The 18,510-nt window shown below is 45.0% G+C and overlaps 1 protein-coding gene and 1 long non-coding RNA gene across 3 annotated transcripts; both read left to right on the top strand.

Annotated features, from left to right (window-relative positions):
- The first annotated feature begins 283 nt into the window (after positions 1-283).
- On the top strand, positions 284-4,388 carry Mrpl48 (mitochondrial ribosomal protein L48). Its single transcript, XM_077703212.1, has 6 exons — positions 284-406; positions 528-553; positions 627-716; positions 783-919; positions 1,045-1,147; positions 4,117-4,388. Exons 2-6 carry the CDS (start codon positions 533-535, stop codon positions 4,324-4,326), a joined length of 561 nt encoding a protein of 186 aa, XP_077559338.1. The 5' UTR covers positions 284-406; positions 528-532; the 3' UTR covers positions 4,327-4,388.
- Positions 4,389-5,731: 1,343 nt separating this feature from the next.
- LOC144174490 (uncharacterized) lies at positions 5,732-16,622 on the top strand. 2 transcript variants are annotated; one of them, XR_013323485.1, is made up of 3 exons: positions 5,732-6,108; positions 6,512-6,654; positions 16,367-16,622. It is a non-coding gene; the product is annotated as an uncharacterized LOC144174490 (long non-coding RNA). The 2 variants fall into 2 exon arrangements; XR_013323486.1 differs by having other exon boundaries at positions 16,370-16,622.
- Positions 16,623-18,510: the final 1,888 nt, after the last annotated feature.

An 18,510-nucleotide genomic window follows, 5' to 3' on the forward strand; every position in this document is an offset into this window, starting at 1 on the left:
CATGCCGTAGGATTTGCACTCGAACCTGCCTAAAGCTGAACGAAAAATGTGGTTTTACGTAATGAATGAAATAAGCGACAGCGAAGAATGGTTTCTGGATGGTTGCTCACGGACATAGGGACATAGGGACATAGGGGCCAGCTTTGCAATAGTAGTGAACTCGTGAATTCGAGATAACGTTAATGACTGCCTTGTAGCTTGCATGCAGAACCGAAACAGGGTAATGAACCGCATTTGCATACTAATGGATACTATGGGATAAACCATCGCCTCCTGGATAAACCAGAGTTACTGGGATAAACGGACAATATCGAAACCGAAACAATTCCAAGAGGTTGACATTTTGCGTCGACACGAGCCAATCCGCGGCTTTTACGCGCATGGTCGACGGCGCTTTTCGGTTTCTGTGAGTAGTCGCATTTCCTTGATTTTTGTTTACAAGGGTCCCGGATATTTCTTACTTTTCCCCAGTCACTACATTTTCTTACTAATATCCTTGTTTTGCGTCCTCTACGGCATCTTTGCAGCCAACATGAACCGAGCAGTAGCGTCGGTGAGTGAGTCGCAATTCGTTTGAAATCCCAACGTCCTCGGCCCCATCTCATGGTTCTCTTTTGCTCTTCCAGGCTCTCTTAAATCTTCCACGCCTTTCCTTAAAAGCGCGTTCGCCTAGTGCGAGATCAATTATGAAGTACCATGAACCCGAATACCTTCAGGTAAATGCCCATAAAATAGTACGAATTGCGCTAAATACCGACTAAAGAAACTGTTTTCTTTCCCAGTACCTGAAACCACCGCTGCCAGTGTACGAAGGCTTTGTAAACGTCCAGCTAAAGGGCTACGACTTCACAGTCCTCGAGCACAATGCTAAAAAGGTGGTCAAAATAGCCACAATGTTGGGCATTCGAATTTCGGAATGGTAAGTAGCTGTTTTTTTGCAGCGACACGCAACTATTTTCATGCGCTTTGTGTGCATCTCGCGCCTCTGCCGGTGTTCAACATTACGCTATGGAAAAGGTGAAACCTTGTGGCTTTCTCTTATAGCTGGGCCACTCCTCTCGAGTCAGTAGCCATATCAACCTACAAGCCTCAGAGCACTACAGTGGACGACACGTTCAAGCTGAACGTTTACGAACGAAATATCCAGGTACCTTTGTTCGTGTTCTTTTTAGTATTATGTATCATCTTGACGAAACAGCGTAAAAAACGGGGACACTAGGAGAGAAAGACGACAGGCTTTCTCTCCTAGTGTCCCCGTTTTTTACGCTGTTTCGTCAAGATGATACATAACCAGTACCAACTCGCCCAAATGTTGATCCTTCTGCAGTATATTTCTTTTTAGTATTGCGTGGAATTTATAGTGCCAGTCAAACCAGTTTTAATGGTTTGTGGTTTCGTGTAGTTTTACTTTGTATGTACAATTAAATGAATTCACGATATCGCCCTTGGAGGAGGTTAAACTCGTTTCTCCGAGATTACAGCTAGCATTGCTGCATATTTGTCTAAACTGGCAAGGCATAGTTCTCCATTGGGATGCGCACGTGCCAAAACAGGAGTGAAAGTTCAAGGGCTTGGGGGAATTAGCACTAGTACACTGGCTGTTTTACAATTGATCATGACTTGTATATTTTACTGCCACCCATGGGCACAACACTCACAGTCAGAACACTGTACCTCACAACCCAGCATGGTCTGTGGCATCCTCACCTACAGAGATTCAAAATGCAAGCGTAAAGTGTGCACATTTGGCTGACATGGGGTTCCTCTTGTTTTTGCTTGCCTGCTTTTAATGTCGCACTTTTTGTGCATTGCCTCTGCCGTTTTCTAGTCGAATCTGTTCTCTTTCTCCTTTCTGTTCGGTGTCCCTGTTCCCACTGAAATGAACTCCTATGTCTGCCCCTGGTGGAGAGGGTGCGGCACATGATGGGCATTACCAATATGTTTGCAGAACAAGTAGGCAGCAAACAACAGAAAGAAAAGTGAAACAGGGTGAAATTGTGTAAATGCAATTCTAACTGCAGAGCTGTTTAAGCTTATATCTCCGCCATGTAGCATTACCAGAAAAAAGTACCAAGAAAGAAGACCGAGTGCACGCGAGCGTGCGCCTCGTGACAAGTGCCCGGCATCGGCCAGCTCACCCTTTGAGAATGCTCTGCCCAGCCAGCATTCGTGTTGTGATCTCCTCTTGCATGCTGTTCTCTTCACCAGTTCATGTGCATTCACACCTGAAGTGGGGAGCACAGACGCCGAGTTCGCCAAGCCACTTGCCGCGGGTTTTATAGCGCGTGCTTACGCGCTCCAGTTTGGGAGAGACATGAAAGGCTGCGGACAGAACGATCCTAACCTTGATTGATTGATTGATTAATTGTAGGGTTTGACGCGCCGGCGCAACGCTCCTAATTTATTTTGACCACCTGGGGATCTTTACCGTGCACCGAAATCTCGTACACACGGGCGTTTTTGCCTTTCGCCTCCATCAGAAAAGCGGCCGCCGCGGCTGGGAATCAAACCTGCGACCTCGTGCTCAGCAGCAGAACGCCTTAGCCACTCGATCCTAACCTGCCAGTCATGAAGAACTTTCAGCGGCAAGTTTGGAAATCTATGTGAGGTGCAACAGCCGGCCAAGGAGAGGATACGCCAGCTCTGCTGTTTCTCCAGCCTTGCACCAGTAAAGCAAGCTGTGCCAATTTTTTTTATACCTGTGCCTGAATTATTAAACCCTGGGGCAAGACAAAGCCCCTGCTCAGCCTTATAGTTTATTTTGTAAAATTGCATTGATGTTCAGCAAATGCAGTTTCTGTTGTTTTCATTCTGACCACGAAAGTGGGACAACATAGAGCTTTGTTAAGGCGAAGTGGCAGGTGGTGGGAAGTGGTGTGCCATTTTCTGTGCTCTACATGGGGGAAGGGGGGGGGGACACACAGCACTATCTAGGGGCACTCTTAACTGGCACCAGATGTTTTGTGTTGAAAAATATACTCATGCAATTTTTGTGGTGTACAGGAATGGCTTTGGGTTGTGGTTTCAAATGTTTTAATTTGAGTCACGGCAGTTAATTATTGTTTGTTCTAGTTTATCGCTTGAAAAGTATATTTTACTTCTTCTTTATGGAATAGATATTTTTAATACCGTCTTATCCCTGAAACACAAAGGTAATCCCCAATTAGGTCTAGCCTAGCCAAGTGTTGTTGTAAAGAAGGCTATTGTGTTCTCTGCTGCTGTGCACAGGGAAGATGACGTGTAAAGGTAGGATGCATTATTGACAACTGCAACCACACTTTACAGTTAAATTTGCATAATGTGAAAGGGCCAGCCTAATTTCAGATGGACAAGACAAAAAGCTCAATTGCATCAGAATTTTGTCACATTAAACTACGTTCTTTTCGTGACCTTGGAACGTTTGTTGCCAAACTTGAATTGTGGTCCACAGTGTTTCCACCAAACCATTGTATGGAATTTTATGTGAAAAATCGGCTTGAAAATTCAGCCTAAACTTGCTGTTCCAGAAAAATTTGGAGGCACTAAATTTTGAGCGGTGGAGGGGACAAGAAACAAAAAAATGACCAAGAATCTGCATTCTTTTCTGTCTTGCTCCATTTACAGTCGGAATGCTCTTGTCTTGTTAAAATTACAGTCGGGGTACTTCATAATATGCCTTTTTAAAGGCAAGAGTAGGCTTTTAGAGACTGAAAACCCTAGTAATGTGTTCTCAAGAAGTAATGGGGATAAATTTCCACTGAAGCCAAGTGAGCTATCATACCTGTCATAACAGTTCACATGCCTCACGAACTATGAAGACGCAAGACAAAATGGCTCTCTTCGCATAAATGCTACCTTACGAAGTTTGCTCTGCGAGTACAATTTCCTACATCTGGCATTTTTGTACTTCCAACTTTTAAGATCATTAAAAGCTATAGTTCTTTTTATTTACATATTAAAAAAGAAAAGAGCAAGTAAATAGTCATGTTTATAAAGCGGTGATGTCTTGCTTAAATTTTTCGCGAATTGAAGGTGATTTGAAAAATATGCAATGTTAGGTGCTTTACACTTATTTGTACAAAATACTGGTCCCCTTTTTGCGGTGTCTCACCTAACATGTTGTGCACCTGTGTGCAGCTGTCGGAGCTATCCGGAGTGATGGCCCCGATATTCCTGGAAGCTGTGCAGGCCAGCCTGGCTGAAGGCGTCCGGCTTAGCTTGCACAAACACTTACCCGAACATGAGGAAATCCGCTATGTTCCCGACCTGGAGCTGGAAGAGCTGCAGAGGCAGCTGGATGAAATTGTCAACCCATCCGCGTCAAAGCACGTCAAGAAGCCCTACTGATGTGTGGTATATCATCTAGCCATTTGTTTTGTCAATAAACCCTTGATGTTTGAGAAGAATAATATGAATGGCATTGTGTCTTTTGGCAGCAGTTGATGAAGGGGTTACATATGTTTGCCCTCCAGCCACATTTCTGAATATGGTCATCTGTGCAAAAACAAAAGTGCAGCTTGCATTATCATTCACTCACAGCTTTAGGATGCCTGAGGATGTGATGGAAAAAGTGCTAAAAAAGGGCCCAGGGACGGTTTTTAGAGAAACTCCTTGAGGCCTTGCCATCGAAATTAGCTCATTTTATATAATATAACATAATATAACATTGTGCATTTGGCCTAGCCTTCTAGATAAGATGCCACAAAAAAATTGTTGCAAAATTTTTCAAGCATGGCCGGACGTGCTCACAATCAGAAGTGGCATATGCCACTTACACTGAGTTTACACTGAATTTACACTGCAATACTGCAGTGTAAATTCACTTCGAATCCTTTACCCTTATGGGCAATGCATACATTTTGCATTTAATACCTGAAGGTGCCTAGTATAATTGAGATCACGGGTCGATACAGCACGTGATAACAAAGATCATCCAGGGTCTACAATCGTAGCTGCTGCTACAATATAAACACGTTATCAAGGGCTTTCTCATAACGTCATTGAAGTTTGAACTGGGGCACGTAGGTGTTGCGAGTCGCAGTGCGGGGTTTTTGGTGGTCTGTTGAATTAATTGTTACAAACATCTGGGCCTTGTTGGAAGAAGAAAGAGCGGGATTAAATGGACACGTTTGGGTTCATGCCCCCCCTCCCCCACGCTGCGGTGAATAGTGCACCAATCGGGAAGATCGTTATAGTTGTCGCAGACGAATATGCACTCGCACAGAGTCTCGCGCAGGAGAATGTCTCATCGAATTCAGTGATGTTTTCTTCTGAGGTCAAAGGAAATTAAAACGGAATGTTGGGCGACTTAGTTGCTGCTACTAGTTGGTTACTAGTGTGTGTTTCGTCTTTTCTTCGTCCAGTGTCACATACGCTAGCGGTATGAGTTCATTAGTCAAAGGAAGTCGGGACCACAGGCGCTGGCCACCAGGGCGGTCACTTGTGGATGAACGCATATAACTGTTCAGGGGCAGGTCCAGGTTTTTTCTGAAAGGGGGGGGTCGACTTCTATTAGTGGTGATGATGATAGGGATGGTGCTTAGAAGGATGATAGTAGCTTCTTTTATTTACCGAAATTTTTGGTAACCAAAAATACAAGAAAAAATCATCAACTAGACTTTCTCTACAACCTGAGGGGTCATCTAATTGGGGGTATCATTTCCCAAGTTAAGAGGGGGGGGGGGGGGGGTCAGGACATCCGAAAGCCCCCTCTGGATCGCATCCGACTAAAACCCGCCCGCGACCGCCGCCAAATCGGCCTAAACGCACCAAACTATGCTGGCAACGCTGTCGTTTTTGCCTCAAAACGTCTCCAACTTTGGTCTGAAAAATCGAGAGCCTTTGGCCGTGCTGGCAACATTGTTTTGCGCATTTCTTGCTTGTCCGTCCGCGCAGGCCGGCGCGGGCCGTGCTTCTCCCTGCTTCTCCGGCACCGTTTCGACAGAACGGCCGGACGGCCTGTGCGCCTTCGTGGTTTGGAATCGCAGCTTTTACTCCAACTGAAGTTCCTAGGGTCCTACCGAGCCTCACGTCAGTCTGCGCCTCAGCTTCGACGGCGCAAAGTCGGAGACTTCGCTAGCTCGGTTTCGTGGCCGTCAACGTCGGTGGTAGCAACAAGCTCGTGAGGAGGTAAGTGTGTAGACTTGTCACATCGCCCTTTTCATACGGAGAACAAAACACACAAGGTGATGTTGCCTTTAGTGTTCGTGGTAGAAGTGTAGGCTAATTTCAAAGTGGATAAGCTACGTGCCATTTCTTGCGAAAGCACACCCGAAACGCACGCTAGTGTCGTGATGTTTTTCTTTTTTAACTTACAGGCTCATATGCGTAACTGTTGGCTAGAATCTGCTGTGGTGTCACTATGCTTACCACTAGTGGCAGTTATTACATGGAGGCTTACTACGTTAACAGCCGTAGTAAGCAGAACAAGGGTTTTAGATTGCACGCACAAATGTAAAGCAAGCAATGTTTCGGAGACATTTATTTCGTATCATGTGTCATCGAGACGCCGCTCACTGTGCTTTCGTTACAGGGGCTGATAAATTTCCACCACAGTCCCAGCATGTGTAGGAGTGGCTGATCGGTGACCTGCTGCGTTTCTAAGAGCCAGACCTACCTCAAGAGACTGCTTGACCATGCCTTGGCATACAGGGTGCCACTGTTCTCATTGCGGATGTAAGTGTTTCGCCGAATCTGTGCTCCCGATCCTGTTTTTCGTAGACAGTGCAGTGCAAGTATATTTCTGTTGAGGAGCCGCATATATATGTGGCGTCCGTGCGTGCGTGCGTGTGTGTGTGTGTGCGCGTGTGTGTGTGTGTGTGTGTGTGTGGATACAATTTGCACCTGTCCTCACAATTTCTGTTCTAATTTTTTTTTAAAACAGAATGGAGAATTTTCAGCGTTTGTATGCAGGAGTTGGAAGATGGAATTTATTTCGCGGAATGCATGTCATGACTTATTCTGTTGGAGGGAAAGCGCAATAGAGATACTTGATGCTTTCAATGAACATATACTGTGTAGCATGTGGTGGGCCCACTTAACACACTCACGTTTGATTCCCGACAGTTGGTGTTGAGTGTACGTAATGCAGCTGCTTCTCTTTTTCAATTGCTATAATCACACTACAAGGGTTGCTGAGCATGGTCGTTTTATAGGTTATTGAATTGCTAAAGATTGCAATTTACTAACGTAATTGCACTTCAGCAGAAATTTTCTCAAGCAATACAAGTGTGGTTTCGAAATTCCAGGAGTCTCGTAGGTAATCAAAGAATAGGTAGCAATCGCTACTTTTCGCTAACACGGGGCACTTCTTGGCCGGTCTCACATCACTAGACGAGAATTGCTGCTATCTTGCTTTGTCCATATCCATTTGTTGCCCCTGGGTTTTCTTCTCTCACACCCCTCCACTGAATGGTGTCTTCTTCAGGCCTCTCGTTCCTTGGTGGCATTGTCATAGGTGTGAGCAAGCTTTCATGCGACAAAAGGTGCTTTCGAACGAGTAGGTCATGCCAAATTCTTTGATGAAAAATTAATCCTGAAAGCAATGTTTGACTTCGATCTTTACATACAGGTGCCGTCATAAGTGGAGCACGGGAGCTGCGGCCGAATTGTATCGGAGCGCCGTGTAGCTGCACCGGCGGTAAATGAAAGCACGAGAACACGCATGCGCGCCTGCCGACGGCGATAGCCCATCTGTACTTCTCAAACCACTTTTTTTAACCTGGCTTCAAGCATTGTTCGCAGCATACTGGTCTCGGCGATGGCGCTGATAGCGTACACACGTAAAAATATTTGAAAGAAAAACTCACTACAAATTCCCGTGACAGCGCGCCGCTTCTCCGGCAGCTGGAAGTGCGCCAGAGACGCTGCCAGAATCGTCTCTGTTATCGTTGCCGAGAGCGGCACTGTACTGCGAGCAATGCTCGAAGCCAAATTTAAAAAGGGGTTTGAGAGGTATAGATGGGCCATCGCCGTCGGCAGGCGCACATGCGTGTTTTCGTCCTTTCATTTACCGCCGGTGCAGCTACACGGCGCTCCGATACAGTTCGGCCACAGCTCCTGAGCTCCAATTACTTATGACGGTACCTGTACACAGTCACAGACTGATTTTTTAGATTGTCCAATCATTCAGACACGTCAGTGGTGCTGCCGTCCACCCTATTGTATATATAATGACGTCTGAAACTTAATATGCTGAAGCCATTCACCATCTGATTTTTCTGACTTTTTGTTTGCCGTGACGAGAGGTTAAAATGGCAACAACCGCAGGATCCCTATTGCTGTTCGCTTTATCCTACAGCCTTCAACTAGAATTTTCATGTACCACCCTCTGCTAACCACTTTTTTTTTTACTTCATATTTTGGCCATGCAGCATATGAAGAAAAGATAAGACGGTAGAAGAGAGAGAAGGGGTACAAAATCACAGGTAGTCAGGAAATTGATGCCCACAACGGAGAAACTTGTGATGCTTCCATGTGAAGGAGGAGAAAGAGCAGGCTCAGAAGAAGTTGTCCTGTGCCAACCTCCTCTGAGCCTGCTCTTTCTCTTCCTTCACATGGAAACGTCACAAGTTACTTCGTTGGGGGCATTTACTGTGCGTTAGATATCTGCTTTTGGCATTTCTTTTTTTGCTCTGACCCTGGTTTCTACACACGATTATTACCAGTGAGATTTCGTTCTCTGTGTACATTCGTTTTTTCAACTGCTCTCACATTCCCTAGAAAGTTTGAACAATTGGTCAGCTTGTTCATTCATTTAATCTTGCATAACATATTAACTAGAGATGTGCGAACAGGAAATTTCGAACTGTGCATAAAATACAAATAGCAAAAACTGACTGGATTGAATGAATCAAATATATTCGAATACAGATATCTTTTTCATTGTTTATAGAGTTTTTAAAACAAAGTGACAAAAAAGATAACTTAGGCAGTCGTCAGGACCTGAGGCATTAGAATATTTATGTATCGCTAGGAAAATGGTACAAAAAATGGCAAGTAAACGGCAACCACATGCAGCGACGGCAAAACGTAACTCAATGGGTACAGCAAACTGGTAGTGTGGATGACGGTGACAAGCGAAAATGTTTATAACCAGGTTGCTAAGGGAGTTGACAGCAGAAGGCGACGGGCTGACGCCGCCGCTTGCTTTTTGCTGGACAGAAGCAGCCCACAAGTGAGCAGCAGTGACGAACGACGACGACGGAGGGCATTGGCGGCAGTTTGATAATTTTTTCACTTGTTGCTGTCACTCGTGCTATCTGTTTGGTGTACCCATTGAGTTACAGTTTTCACGTCGCTGTGTGTGGTTGCCCCTTAAAAGATTAAGACAGTATGGAAAGGCAGCGGAATGAAATTTGGCATACCCTGCCGTGGAAAATGCAGTTTCCTCAACATGTTGTGACCAGAGAAATTATACAGTTGGCTACCATTAGTACAAAGTCCGCAACAAAAAAACAGAAGGCACAATAGCGCATTGCCATTGGTCCGCAAAAATCTTCTCTTCTTGGTTTTGTTTTGTTGCCTATTCGAATGTGACACAGCTTGCCGTGATAGCTCAGACTTGTGGTGAAAATCGAAGCCTGAAGCTTTCACCGCGCAAACTGTTGCACGGAGCTGTGCGCAACAAAGAAGGTTGAGGGCCTCAAAAGAGAGATTCTTAGACTGGCACAAGTCTCAAGTGACCGGCTGCTTTATCAGGTGTGCGCTGCCTCGGTTGTGATGGTGCCAACATTGCAGGACACGGCCGGTGTTTTGACGCTTTAAAATTTCCAATTTTATCAAGATGTGATGTTCACCTTGATGCTTTTTATTCGAAATAACTTTCAATTAATCGAAAAATTGGGTTTCAGCTTTAAATTACCAAGCAATTTCTTCTACTGAATTGAATGTAACATTGGTGGGGCAAGAGCATTGCTTCCAATTACCTGAAAATTCCAATTAGGTGATGATCAAGCGTCGACTGCATTTGAATGGCTTGCTCCAGGCATTGAAAAGAGGTTAGGTACGTTAGTGGTTGGTATGACCTTTACTTTAATGCAAGCATTCCCAGCAAGTAATAAACCTTGGTTTCTCACTCATACCACCATATTGATGGGAAACTTGTTTCCAGTTTATAAATTTTGCCCAGGTAGCGTTGCTCCTCAGCCAACATTGGCTGCCAGAGTTCCACTCTTGCGCAAGTCTTTTGTGGTAGGCTTTCTTGCATGGCTTCGGCGTCGTGCCAAAAAAGCTAACACTAAAGAAAATGTCATGCAGTGAAGCTTGGAAGTCTGCATGTCATGTGGCAGAGCCAACTATTATTTCTGTATTAATGAGCTGCAAACCTTATCTGCTCCATGAGGATAAATATTTAGTGTTATAAGCAGTGAAGAGCCACTATATTCCCTGGGTACACATGGAGCATGGCTTACAAGGAGAAATAACATACAAAACGAAAGCAAGTTCTTGGTGGCTCCACAACACTGCAGGGCACCATAGCCTCCCAGCTGAAGCTATCAGATTGCGTGGTATTCATCGGAGCTGTCTGGGGACCTCATGACTCGTGCCTCGACAGTGCACCAGGCGAACCTATCAGTTTACGTGATGTTTGTCGAAGGTATTGGAGTTACTAGCACCGTGTCTCGGTATGGAATGTGGTTCGACATCGGGTGTACTGCTAGATTCTGCGCCAGCTAATACAACATATAAATAGACATCTCATTTTTTAAAATGTTTATACCCGTGGTGGACTTACTTCTTTTACCCATTTTTAACTGTAAAACTGATGCTTCACTTAATTATTCTACTACTTCGAGTAAAGTGGATCAGCAAATTTGTAATGCAAGTGAAAGGTGTCGTGACCATACCACTTTTTACCTTCTGTCTTGCATGCTCATGCTCCCAGCGCTGCTGCAGCAGCAAAAAAGAAATGTAAGGAAAAACAGGAAAACACACTTTTTAAAAATGAAAAAGGGCTGGAGTTATACAGCTGTATATCATACTCTTCCTGACTGGGATAGATTGAACAAACTTCAGAACCAACCAAATTTCAGAACTGTTCAGCTACAGAAATAATTTCTTTGCAACGCAGCTTGCTAAGGCAATCTGCTTGCCATTTCTTTTTTAGAGCGCACCTCTTAAGAGGCCAACTGCACTCAAATTTCACCTCGACCAAATTTATTTTAATGTCTAGTAAGTACCCCAACATCAGCTGGGACACGAGTGGTAGCCCCGTGAACTGCCTCGTTAATCAGTCAGAAGCGTTTAAAAAAGCTCCACCGCAGACCACGCTGCACCTGCCGGCAGATTGCGTAAACAGCCATGACACGCCTGTGACGCTCCAGCTGACGGTGGCTTCTTCCTCTGGCCAGCCATGCAGCTAGAGAACCGGTCAAGCTCTGCTGCGAACACTTCACCCGTTTGCTGCCCCGCACGCCGTCTGGCCGCTTGCTGGATGGCTGCAATGTCATTTTAATGGCCGCGCTCTCCTCGATTTCGGTTTCAAAATCGCCGGTTTTTGCTGACCGCTTGCGGCGTCCACACGCGTATTTCAGCCGTTGTATTTTGCATCTCGCTTTCTTTTTCAGCAGACTATACGGAAATGGTGTTTTCAAGAGGTCGAAATTTTGAATGCAGTTGGCTTTAAGTGCCCGCTTGACTCCTGTGGTTTCGTGTGGCCGTCGACTTTGTTGTAACCGAACGAAGAAGAGGGCACTGGAGATAAATGAGATAGAGCAAGCAGGAAGGCGGAGGAGGAAAGTAAAATGAAAGTGTGAAAGGGAGGGCAGTGCGCAGAGGCCACGCGAGACATGCTCAGTGGCACCGAGGCGCTCGCTTCCTGAGACACGATCACTTCCTGAGACACAGCAGCTACACGCTGTCGCCGAGAAGACTGCAGTTTGCACTGCGCTCCAATTTTGCATTAGGGAGTATCGTATTCTTGAGCCGTCTTTTTTTCGTTGATGATTATTCCTAGCGCAGTGTTCAGAAAAGTTTGCAGTATCCTAGTTTTGTATCATGTTTACTTTTAGCGCACCCAATGCAGATATGCTGCTACCAATAATCTCAAAATCACACACCGTAAACAGCTCACTGCAATTGAAGAACAAAACACACTTGGTCTGCCGACAGTATTCAGCACATTTATTTTGCATTCCGAGTTTTCGAATGATACTTCAGCTTTATGTGCACAGAGGGCAAAGGTATCATCAGGCTGGACTCCAATGTGCCAGTGTATTTTTCCAACAATGCTCCAACCATACACAAGAAATCGCTGTTTCTGAACCAAAAGAAAAAAAAACAAGCTATTCTTGGTTGCCCGCCGCTTTTCTTGTTTTTTTTTTGTCAGATTCATAGCTTGTTCTATTTCACCCGTTTGGAGAATGCAGAAATTTGTGGAAGCTTACCTCAGGTGTTACATACACCTGATGGAACATAGCTTGCACCACATGAAAAAGACAGTGAAAACGTGACTGTTACCAATGGCTGGTCACACATAAAGGAACGTATAAATGCGGGGCTTTCTTGAAAGAAAACTAGCAGCAAGCCACACAGTCAGCAGCAGCGGCATGACGGAAAAAAAGCGCGCTTACCAACCGAAAGACAGCGTAGCTAAATAACATGTTGTCACCAATACTTAACAAGAGATTAGGTCGAACACTGTATACAAATCTGCTTGTATGCATTTAAAATTTGCCGCCAATCTACCATGCTGAAGCAACTGCTACAAGCACATTCTACAATTGCTACAAGTGCACCATGATTTGCTACAGCGGATTTCGCGTTTTTGTGGATTAATACCATGCTATTTTGGCTTTCTCTATTACCATTTCATATTTGCTTTCTTTTGAAGCTTAACGAGTACTCAGATCGCAATAATTGTAAGTGGCCGCTAAATTTAGCGAAATGTCGATGCTGGTCTGGTAACATTGATGTAAACAAACATTCAAGATGGCGGCGCCCATGTATGCTTACGGCAATTGAGTTATCGAACTCAAATACCGCTTATTCATTAGTTACGGTCTATAGTACGCTGTTTTTGATCTTAAGTGACGCACCCGAAGCCGGAAAAGCTTCGGAGCCTAGCGGTTCTGTACAGCTAACATGTGTAAAGTACTAACAATAGCCAGTGGAAGAGGCCGAACTGCTTACCGGCGTTGTCGCACGTCCCGTGGCTGTAACTTGGTTGCTTCATTGGGGCTCTTCGATTTACAGTCTCGGACTCGCCGTGGGTAGTCCGAGGATTCCCCGAAGTCAGGGATACATGGGAAAATCGAATGCCGGACTGCTTCTCGGGGAGTCCGCGGTGAGTCCGAGACTGGAAATCAAAGAGCCCTACTGTTTGCGGTTGCGCCGTTGTTTTTATAGTACTCCTTGGATGTTCAGGCATGATTTGCAGTCAGTGTAACTTGCCTTGTGGCATCGATTTCGTTAAAAACTACGTAGAATGACCGTTACGATGTGCCGATGTTCGGATCAAGAACTTGCAGTCACGATGCGATGACGATTGGATGTCTTGCGAGTAACGATTGTGCGAATCAGTCAGTGATCGAATATTATCCTCTAAACATTTAAATTTGATTAAATCTGATTTTTATGGGGTTAAAATTTACGAATAAATTTGTGTTAACGTATGATCCCATTGGACCGCGGTAAGGCGAGGGCGACAATCGCAAAAATTGCTCACTGCATCGGTGGCGCAGCTGGTTGTGCGGACGTTCAATGGGCGTGTGTAGCGAAAATAAGAAGTTCATTAAACACTGAAAGCGTGCGTAATAGCCGAACATAATAGACAGGACGAGATTGCAATAGACGTTTGCATGTCTTGGAACATGCAGTGAGCACCTTGCTTACACATTGGTTGACTTCCCCGACCAAACGAATATGGTGCTTTTTGCTTAAGCTATCACGTATTACTTCACATGGAGTAACCTGGAATGCTATACTCGTACACTGCAGGGTTTCGTTACGTTCCAATGTCCATGCAATTCATCCAGTACCAGCACCCCACTGTCACTCAGCTGAATGCTGGGAGTGCCACATTTTATCAGAAAATGTGATGTGTACCTGACTATATCAAAATTTTCCTGTATCCACAGTACAAACGTCAGGAGTTCCTTCACCACAATTTCATCTGGCTAGTCTTACCTTCGGGTGGTGTTGCAGTTGCCAAGGCCAAAATGCATTGGCTAGGAAGCTATACACAAGTTTATGTATCTGGCCTATGCCACTAGTGCATATGTATACAACATATGCTGGCACACATATATACATGCACCAGCATATATGCTTACAGAATGCAATGCATGCCGGATGAGAAAAATTTGTTTACCTAATGTGAATCGATGTGGTAGCGCTCGAACAGTCACTAAGCACTGCTTAGGGCATGTGTAGCATGCTAAGCACTGCTTAGTGACTGTTACTTATCTTGATTTGTGCAACTAGTTGAGCCAATATTCTGGGTTCAACACTTCATGATGACCTTGGCATTGTTTACTCTGCGAAGTTCTAAATGCGTGATAATGAGCACTAATATCAGCTGAATTACATGGCCTCTCTCCCTGAAACTATTGGAAGGTGATAAAGGCGATACGCTACCCTACCCCCAGACGATAAGGCCATGTAAGCTGGATCCTGACTATATATACCCTAGCCTCCTCCTCTTACTGCCGTCTCTGTGCAGTTACTGCACTCTCCATTGGTTCTTGCAGCAACTGCTGTACCTAGCATACCCGACGCCCCTGGGCATTGCCTAGAAAAGCTCGTTTGCTCACTTAACATTCTTTCGCTCTGTGAGCTTTTGTTATGCCCTGGATGCGGTCTAACAGAAGGGAAAATGTTTGGGCATGTTGGTTCATACTCTCACGAGAAACATAGCGCAGTAAAAACAGAATAAGTCGAGGACCGGACAAGTGCAAGGTTTCAACAAATGCTTTATTGCAGGGCCAGCACATATAAAGACATCTGGCTCGTAAGAGGAGAAAAGAAAAAATAAATAAACAACAAAATATGAGATAAAACCCGCCACATGCCGCCTACACCAGGAAATCAAGCTCTGGCTTTGATAAAGCCACAGACAGTCTACGGACACACTGATCACCAGAACATGCTATCTCACTTGCTTCCACAAGTTTCTCGTCAGCCCAGAGCAGTGGTAATGCAAAACAATTGTCTGGTCGTACATGGGATAACAAAGGTTTCCCGATACACACATTTTACAATGGGCAGCCAGGTGGCTGTTAGTGGGATCAATGTCTTGTTCACAGCCCCGAACAGGCTTTTGGGCTTGTGCAGGTTAACCTGCCTATAACGCGTGTGCAAAAACCGGTCTGCTCTAAGCTGGTACGCAGGGGGCATCATGCTGTCTATAAAATTTCACTCTCATGTGGCAGCGACTATACTGGCCAAACAAGCAGATATTTGAATGTCCATTTAAGAGTACAAGGATAAAGTAAGCAGCGTTGCTACTGACGGCCAGCGGGCTGCCCATTGTAAAAAGTGTGTATCGGGATACCTGTGTTATCCCCTGCACGACGAGATGATTGCTTTGCATTACCACCAGTCTGGACTGACGAAAGAACTTGTGGAAGCAGCTGAGATGGCATGTTCCGGTGATCAAAGCATCAATAGACCATCTGTGGCTTTACGAAAGCTAGAGATTTATTTCTTGGCGTAGGTGGCGCGTGGTGGTTTTTGTCTCATCTTTCGTTGTTCGTTTTGATGTTTTCCTTTCTTTCTCTCCTATTATGAGCCAGATGTTTTTATAAGCGCAGGTCCTGCAATAAAGCATTTGTCGAAAGTTAGCTCTTGCCCCGGCCTCACCTTGTCCTTTGTTTCTACTGCACTGTGTTTTCTGTGTGGTCTAACATTGTTACACTCTTTTTTTCTGTCTTGCAAGTCACTTTTTTGTTCCATGCCCATTGACCCCACACTTTGACAAAATGACAGATGCGATTCGATAAGGTAGGGCACCTACCAAGCTTGGGCTAAAATTTATCCGTACTACTTGCATCACTACACGCCGTCAAAGCCGCCACTGACTCGGGGCAGGAGCTGCACCCCGCTAAGGAGAGGGTGGGGAACAATGAGCGGGATCGCAACTGTGCTTACAAGAAGATGTGGACCTCACTAATGTAAGAAAGTCATGAAGTAGTGCAGCTTCTTATGTGCGACAGTTATGAACTAGTAGAATGCCACTGTTAGAACACACCTCCCTTCCAAAGGGGCAATGTTATCTCACCCATGCCTCATTGACATGAAGCCTCCATTAAGGAGTGCATGTGTGTTTGCTTATGCATACATGAAATCGCAGTGTGCCCTGCAATCCTTTAAAAGGAGAAATTGATTTTTTTTCCCCCCTGCAATCCCTTGTCTAACTCTCACTGCACATTTTTTTTTCTTTTGCCAGCAGGGAGCCACAAGCCAGGTAGCAACAAACTTGGTGCAGATTGGTACCACTGGTGTTGTGTCCCTGGAGCGAGCTAAGAACTTCTGTTCGTGGTCAGCGGGGTAGAGTGTCTCATCTGTTTGAGCTTTGGACTGGAGCCATGGCACTTGCAGAGCAACAAGAAGAAAGCGATTGTTGTGGAGCAATTCAGTGACATTTTGTTGCTCATGTCCTGCCAAAGGGCACAAAGAAAAGTTTTACGAAGAGTTACTGACACTGCTAAACTTTTTTCTTAGCGTGCACATATGACAGTACTTAGTGGTGCCTTGCATCATTCAGCACTGAATTTTATCATTTTGGCTCTGAAAGAATTTCTATCTCTGTTATAAGAAATTTTAAGTTTACATTGCTGTCAGCACATATATTTAATGAAGCTTGCTTTCTTTTCCGTACAGCAGTTAAAATTTGTAGGTTAATGCACGGAAGCCATACTTGAGCTGTTATGCATACCATAGTTGCAGACTATCGGCTAATTAAACCAGTTGGTGCATTAATGTTGTCTAAGACTTTGCGCACAAAGGCAATTTTGTTTGCCTTCATAAGAAAAACGGCTGCTCTAGAAATGCACACCTCGTGCAACTGTTTTAATGACAGCGGCGGAGTGAGGAATGTGGTTAAAAAACAATTGAGAAGGGGTTTATAAAAAACAGTTTTGCTCCGACCAACTTTATATACAGTGACCTCCCATGCTCACCGATGCCAAGTGTTTTTTTTCTCCTTGTTTGGCCTTTTTTAGTTCTTTCCTATGCCAGTGCACCAGCTTGTGCTGCTTGTGATCCCCATTGAAGCATTGTGAGCTATTTGTCCGGCCTGTTGTCTATGGTATTTCGCCTCCTCCTCAGTTTGTTGCACTTATTGTAGGCTCATTGACACTGCGGCAAGTACACTTGTGGGCTCGACAGTGTGCTTCAGTGAATCGCTTTCTAAATGCGAAAATATTACTTGCTATGTTGCGAAACGCTTGCACCCGGTCGGTGTGCACAGAATGCACATTCAGATATTGTCTGCAAAAAGCGTCCACAACAGCTGACAATTTCCTAATGCATTCCTAACATTCCACGTCACAGAATGGTGCGCACATCCATGGCATTCCATGGATGGTTGTTCCATGGCGTGGACCAGAAAGAAATAAACAAGAAGCACTTGGTGTGCACTGTTGCATATACTGCTGCAGAAAAAGAAACATTTGGCACTTGGTCAATTCCGATTTCCTTGCGTAAGACGTGCAACACCAAAATAAATGTGCTTCAAATAAATTGCTCCCGCAATCTTTGTTGGCCCTCTGCTTCAGTCGAGGCAGTGCCGCAGCAGCATGGATAGTGACTCTGTAATGAGTGGCTGCACCGAGTGCACTGTCGGGATTGTAGGCTATAGGCGGCATTGGCGGAACGCTCAACAACAAACCAAGCCATAAAAGACGCTGTCGTGCTCTCATCCTGTTAGAATATGATGAGATCCTGTGCAATTTTCTTGCGTTGCACTTTGACTCAACCCGATGGTTTACTGAGCAAGGCCAGCAGCGGCATGGCAAAAGCATTTTCTTTTTGTTTGGTTCTTATCGCTTTGGTATACGGGCGTGGCTCAAAACGATATCACGAAGATAACTATGTGTACGGCTCTCATCGCCGGCCCTGACCAGGGCCAACTCTCGTATACCCAACTTTGCCATTTGTAGGGCTGGCAAGCCACCTTGAGGACGGTGCTACACAAGTGGCACAGTTTATGTGAAAGAGCCACAGCCCCTGAAGAAGCTTGGATCAACTAGTGCTCCTGCAGCTGGAAAATTGTTATGCTCCCGCGCAAGAATGACAGCATTTCCATGCTTTAAATGGCCAATTTGGAAATGCTTTGCACAAACTCAAGCGTTCCTGTCAAATTTCGCATGTGCACAAATGACTGTCACGCCAAAAGAAAGCTTCTCCATGTAGAGCCAAGGTCGGTAAAGGTTATGAATGTTTGAATGAATGGGAATGCTCAAAAATTAATGGTAGTCGAGCCAGACAGTGTGGTACCCGTGTGGTTTAGTTGTATACGTTGACTTTTCCATTGGTGAGAGTCAGGTCTGGACGAGCCATTGTATTCTAGGTGCTGACCGGTGATATACA

Source organism: Haemaphysalis longicornis, unplaced genomic scaffold, assembly GCF_048455015.1.
Source record: "Haemaphysalis longicornis isolate Haplotype H1 unplaced genomic scaffold, Haemaphysalis longicornis Haplotype H1 scaffold_3, whole genome shotgun sequence".
In the NCBI taxonomy this organism is placed as follows: Eukaryota; Metazoa; Arthropoda; class Arachnida; order Ixodida; family Ixodidae; genus Haemaphysalis; species Haemaphysalis longicornis.

Coding starts and splice junctions, on each gene's coding strand:
- Mrpl48 (XM_077703212.1), top strand. CDS start 533: ATGAACCGAGCAGTAGCGTCG. Junction 554..626: donor TGAACCGAGCAGTAGCGTCG/GTGAGTGAGTCG, acceptor TTGCTCTTCCAG/GCTCTCTTAAATCTTCCACG. Junction 717..782: donor ATGAACCCGAATACCTTCAG/GTAAATGCCCAT, acceptor TTTCTTTCCCAG/TACCTGAAACCACCGCTGCC.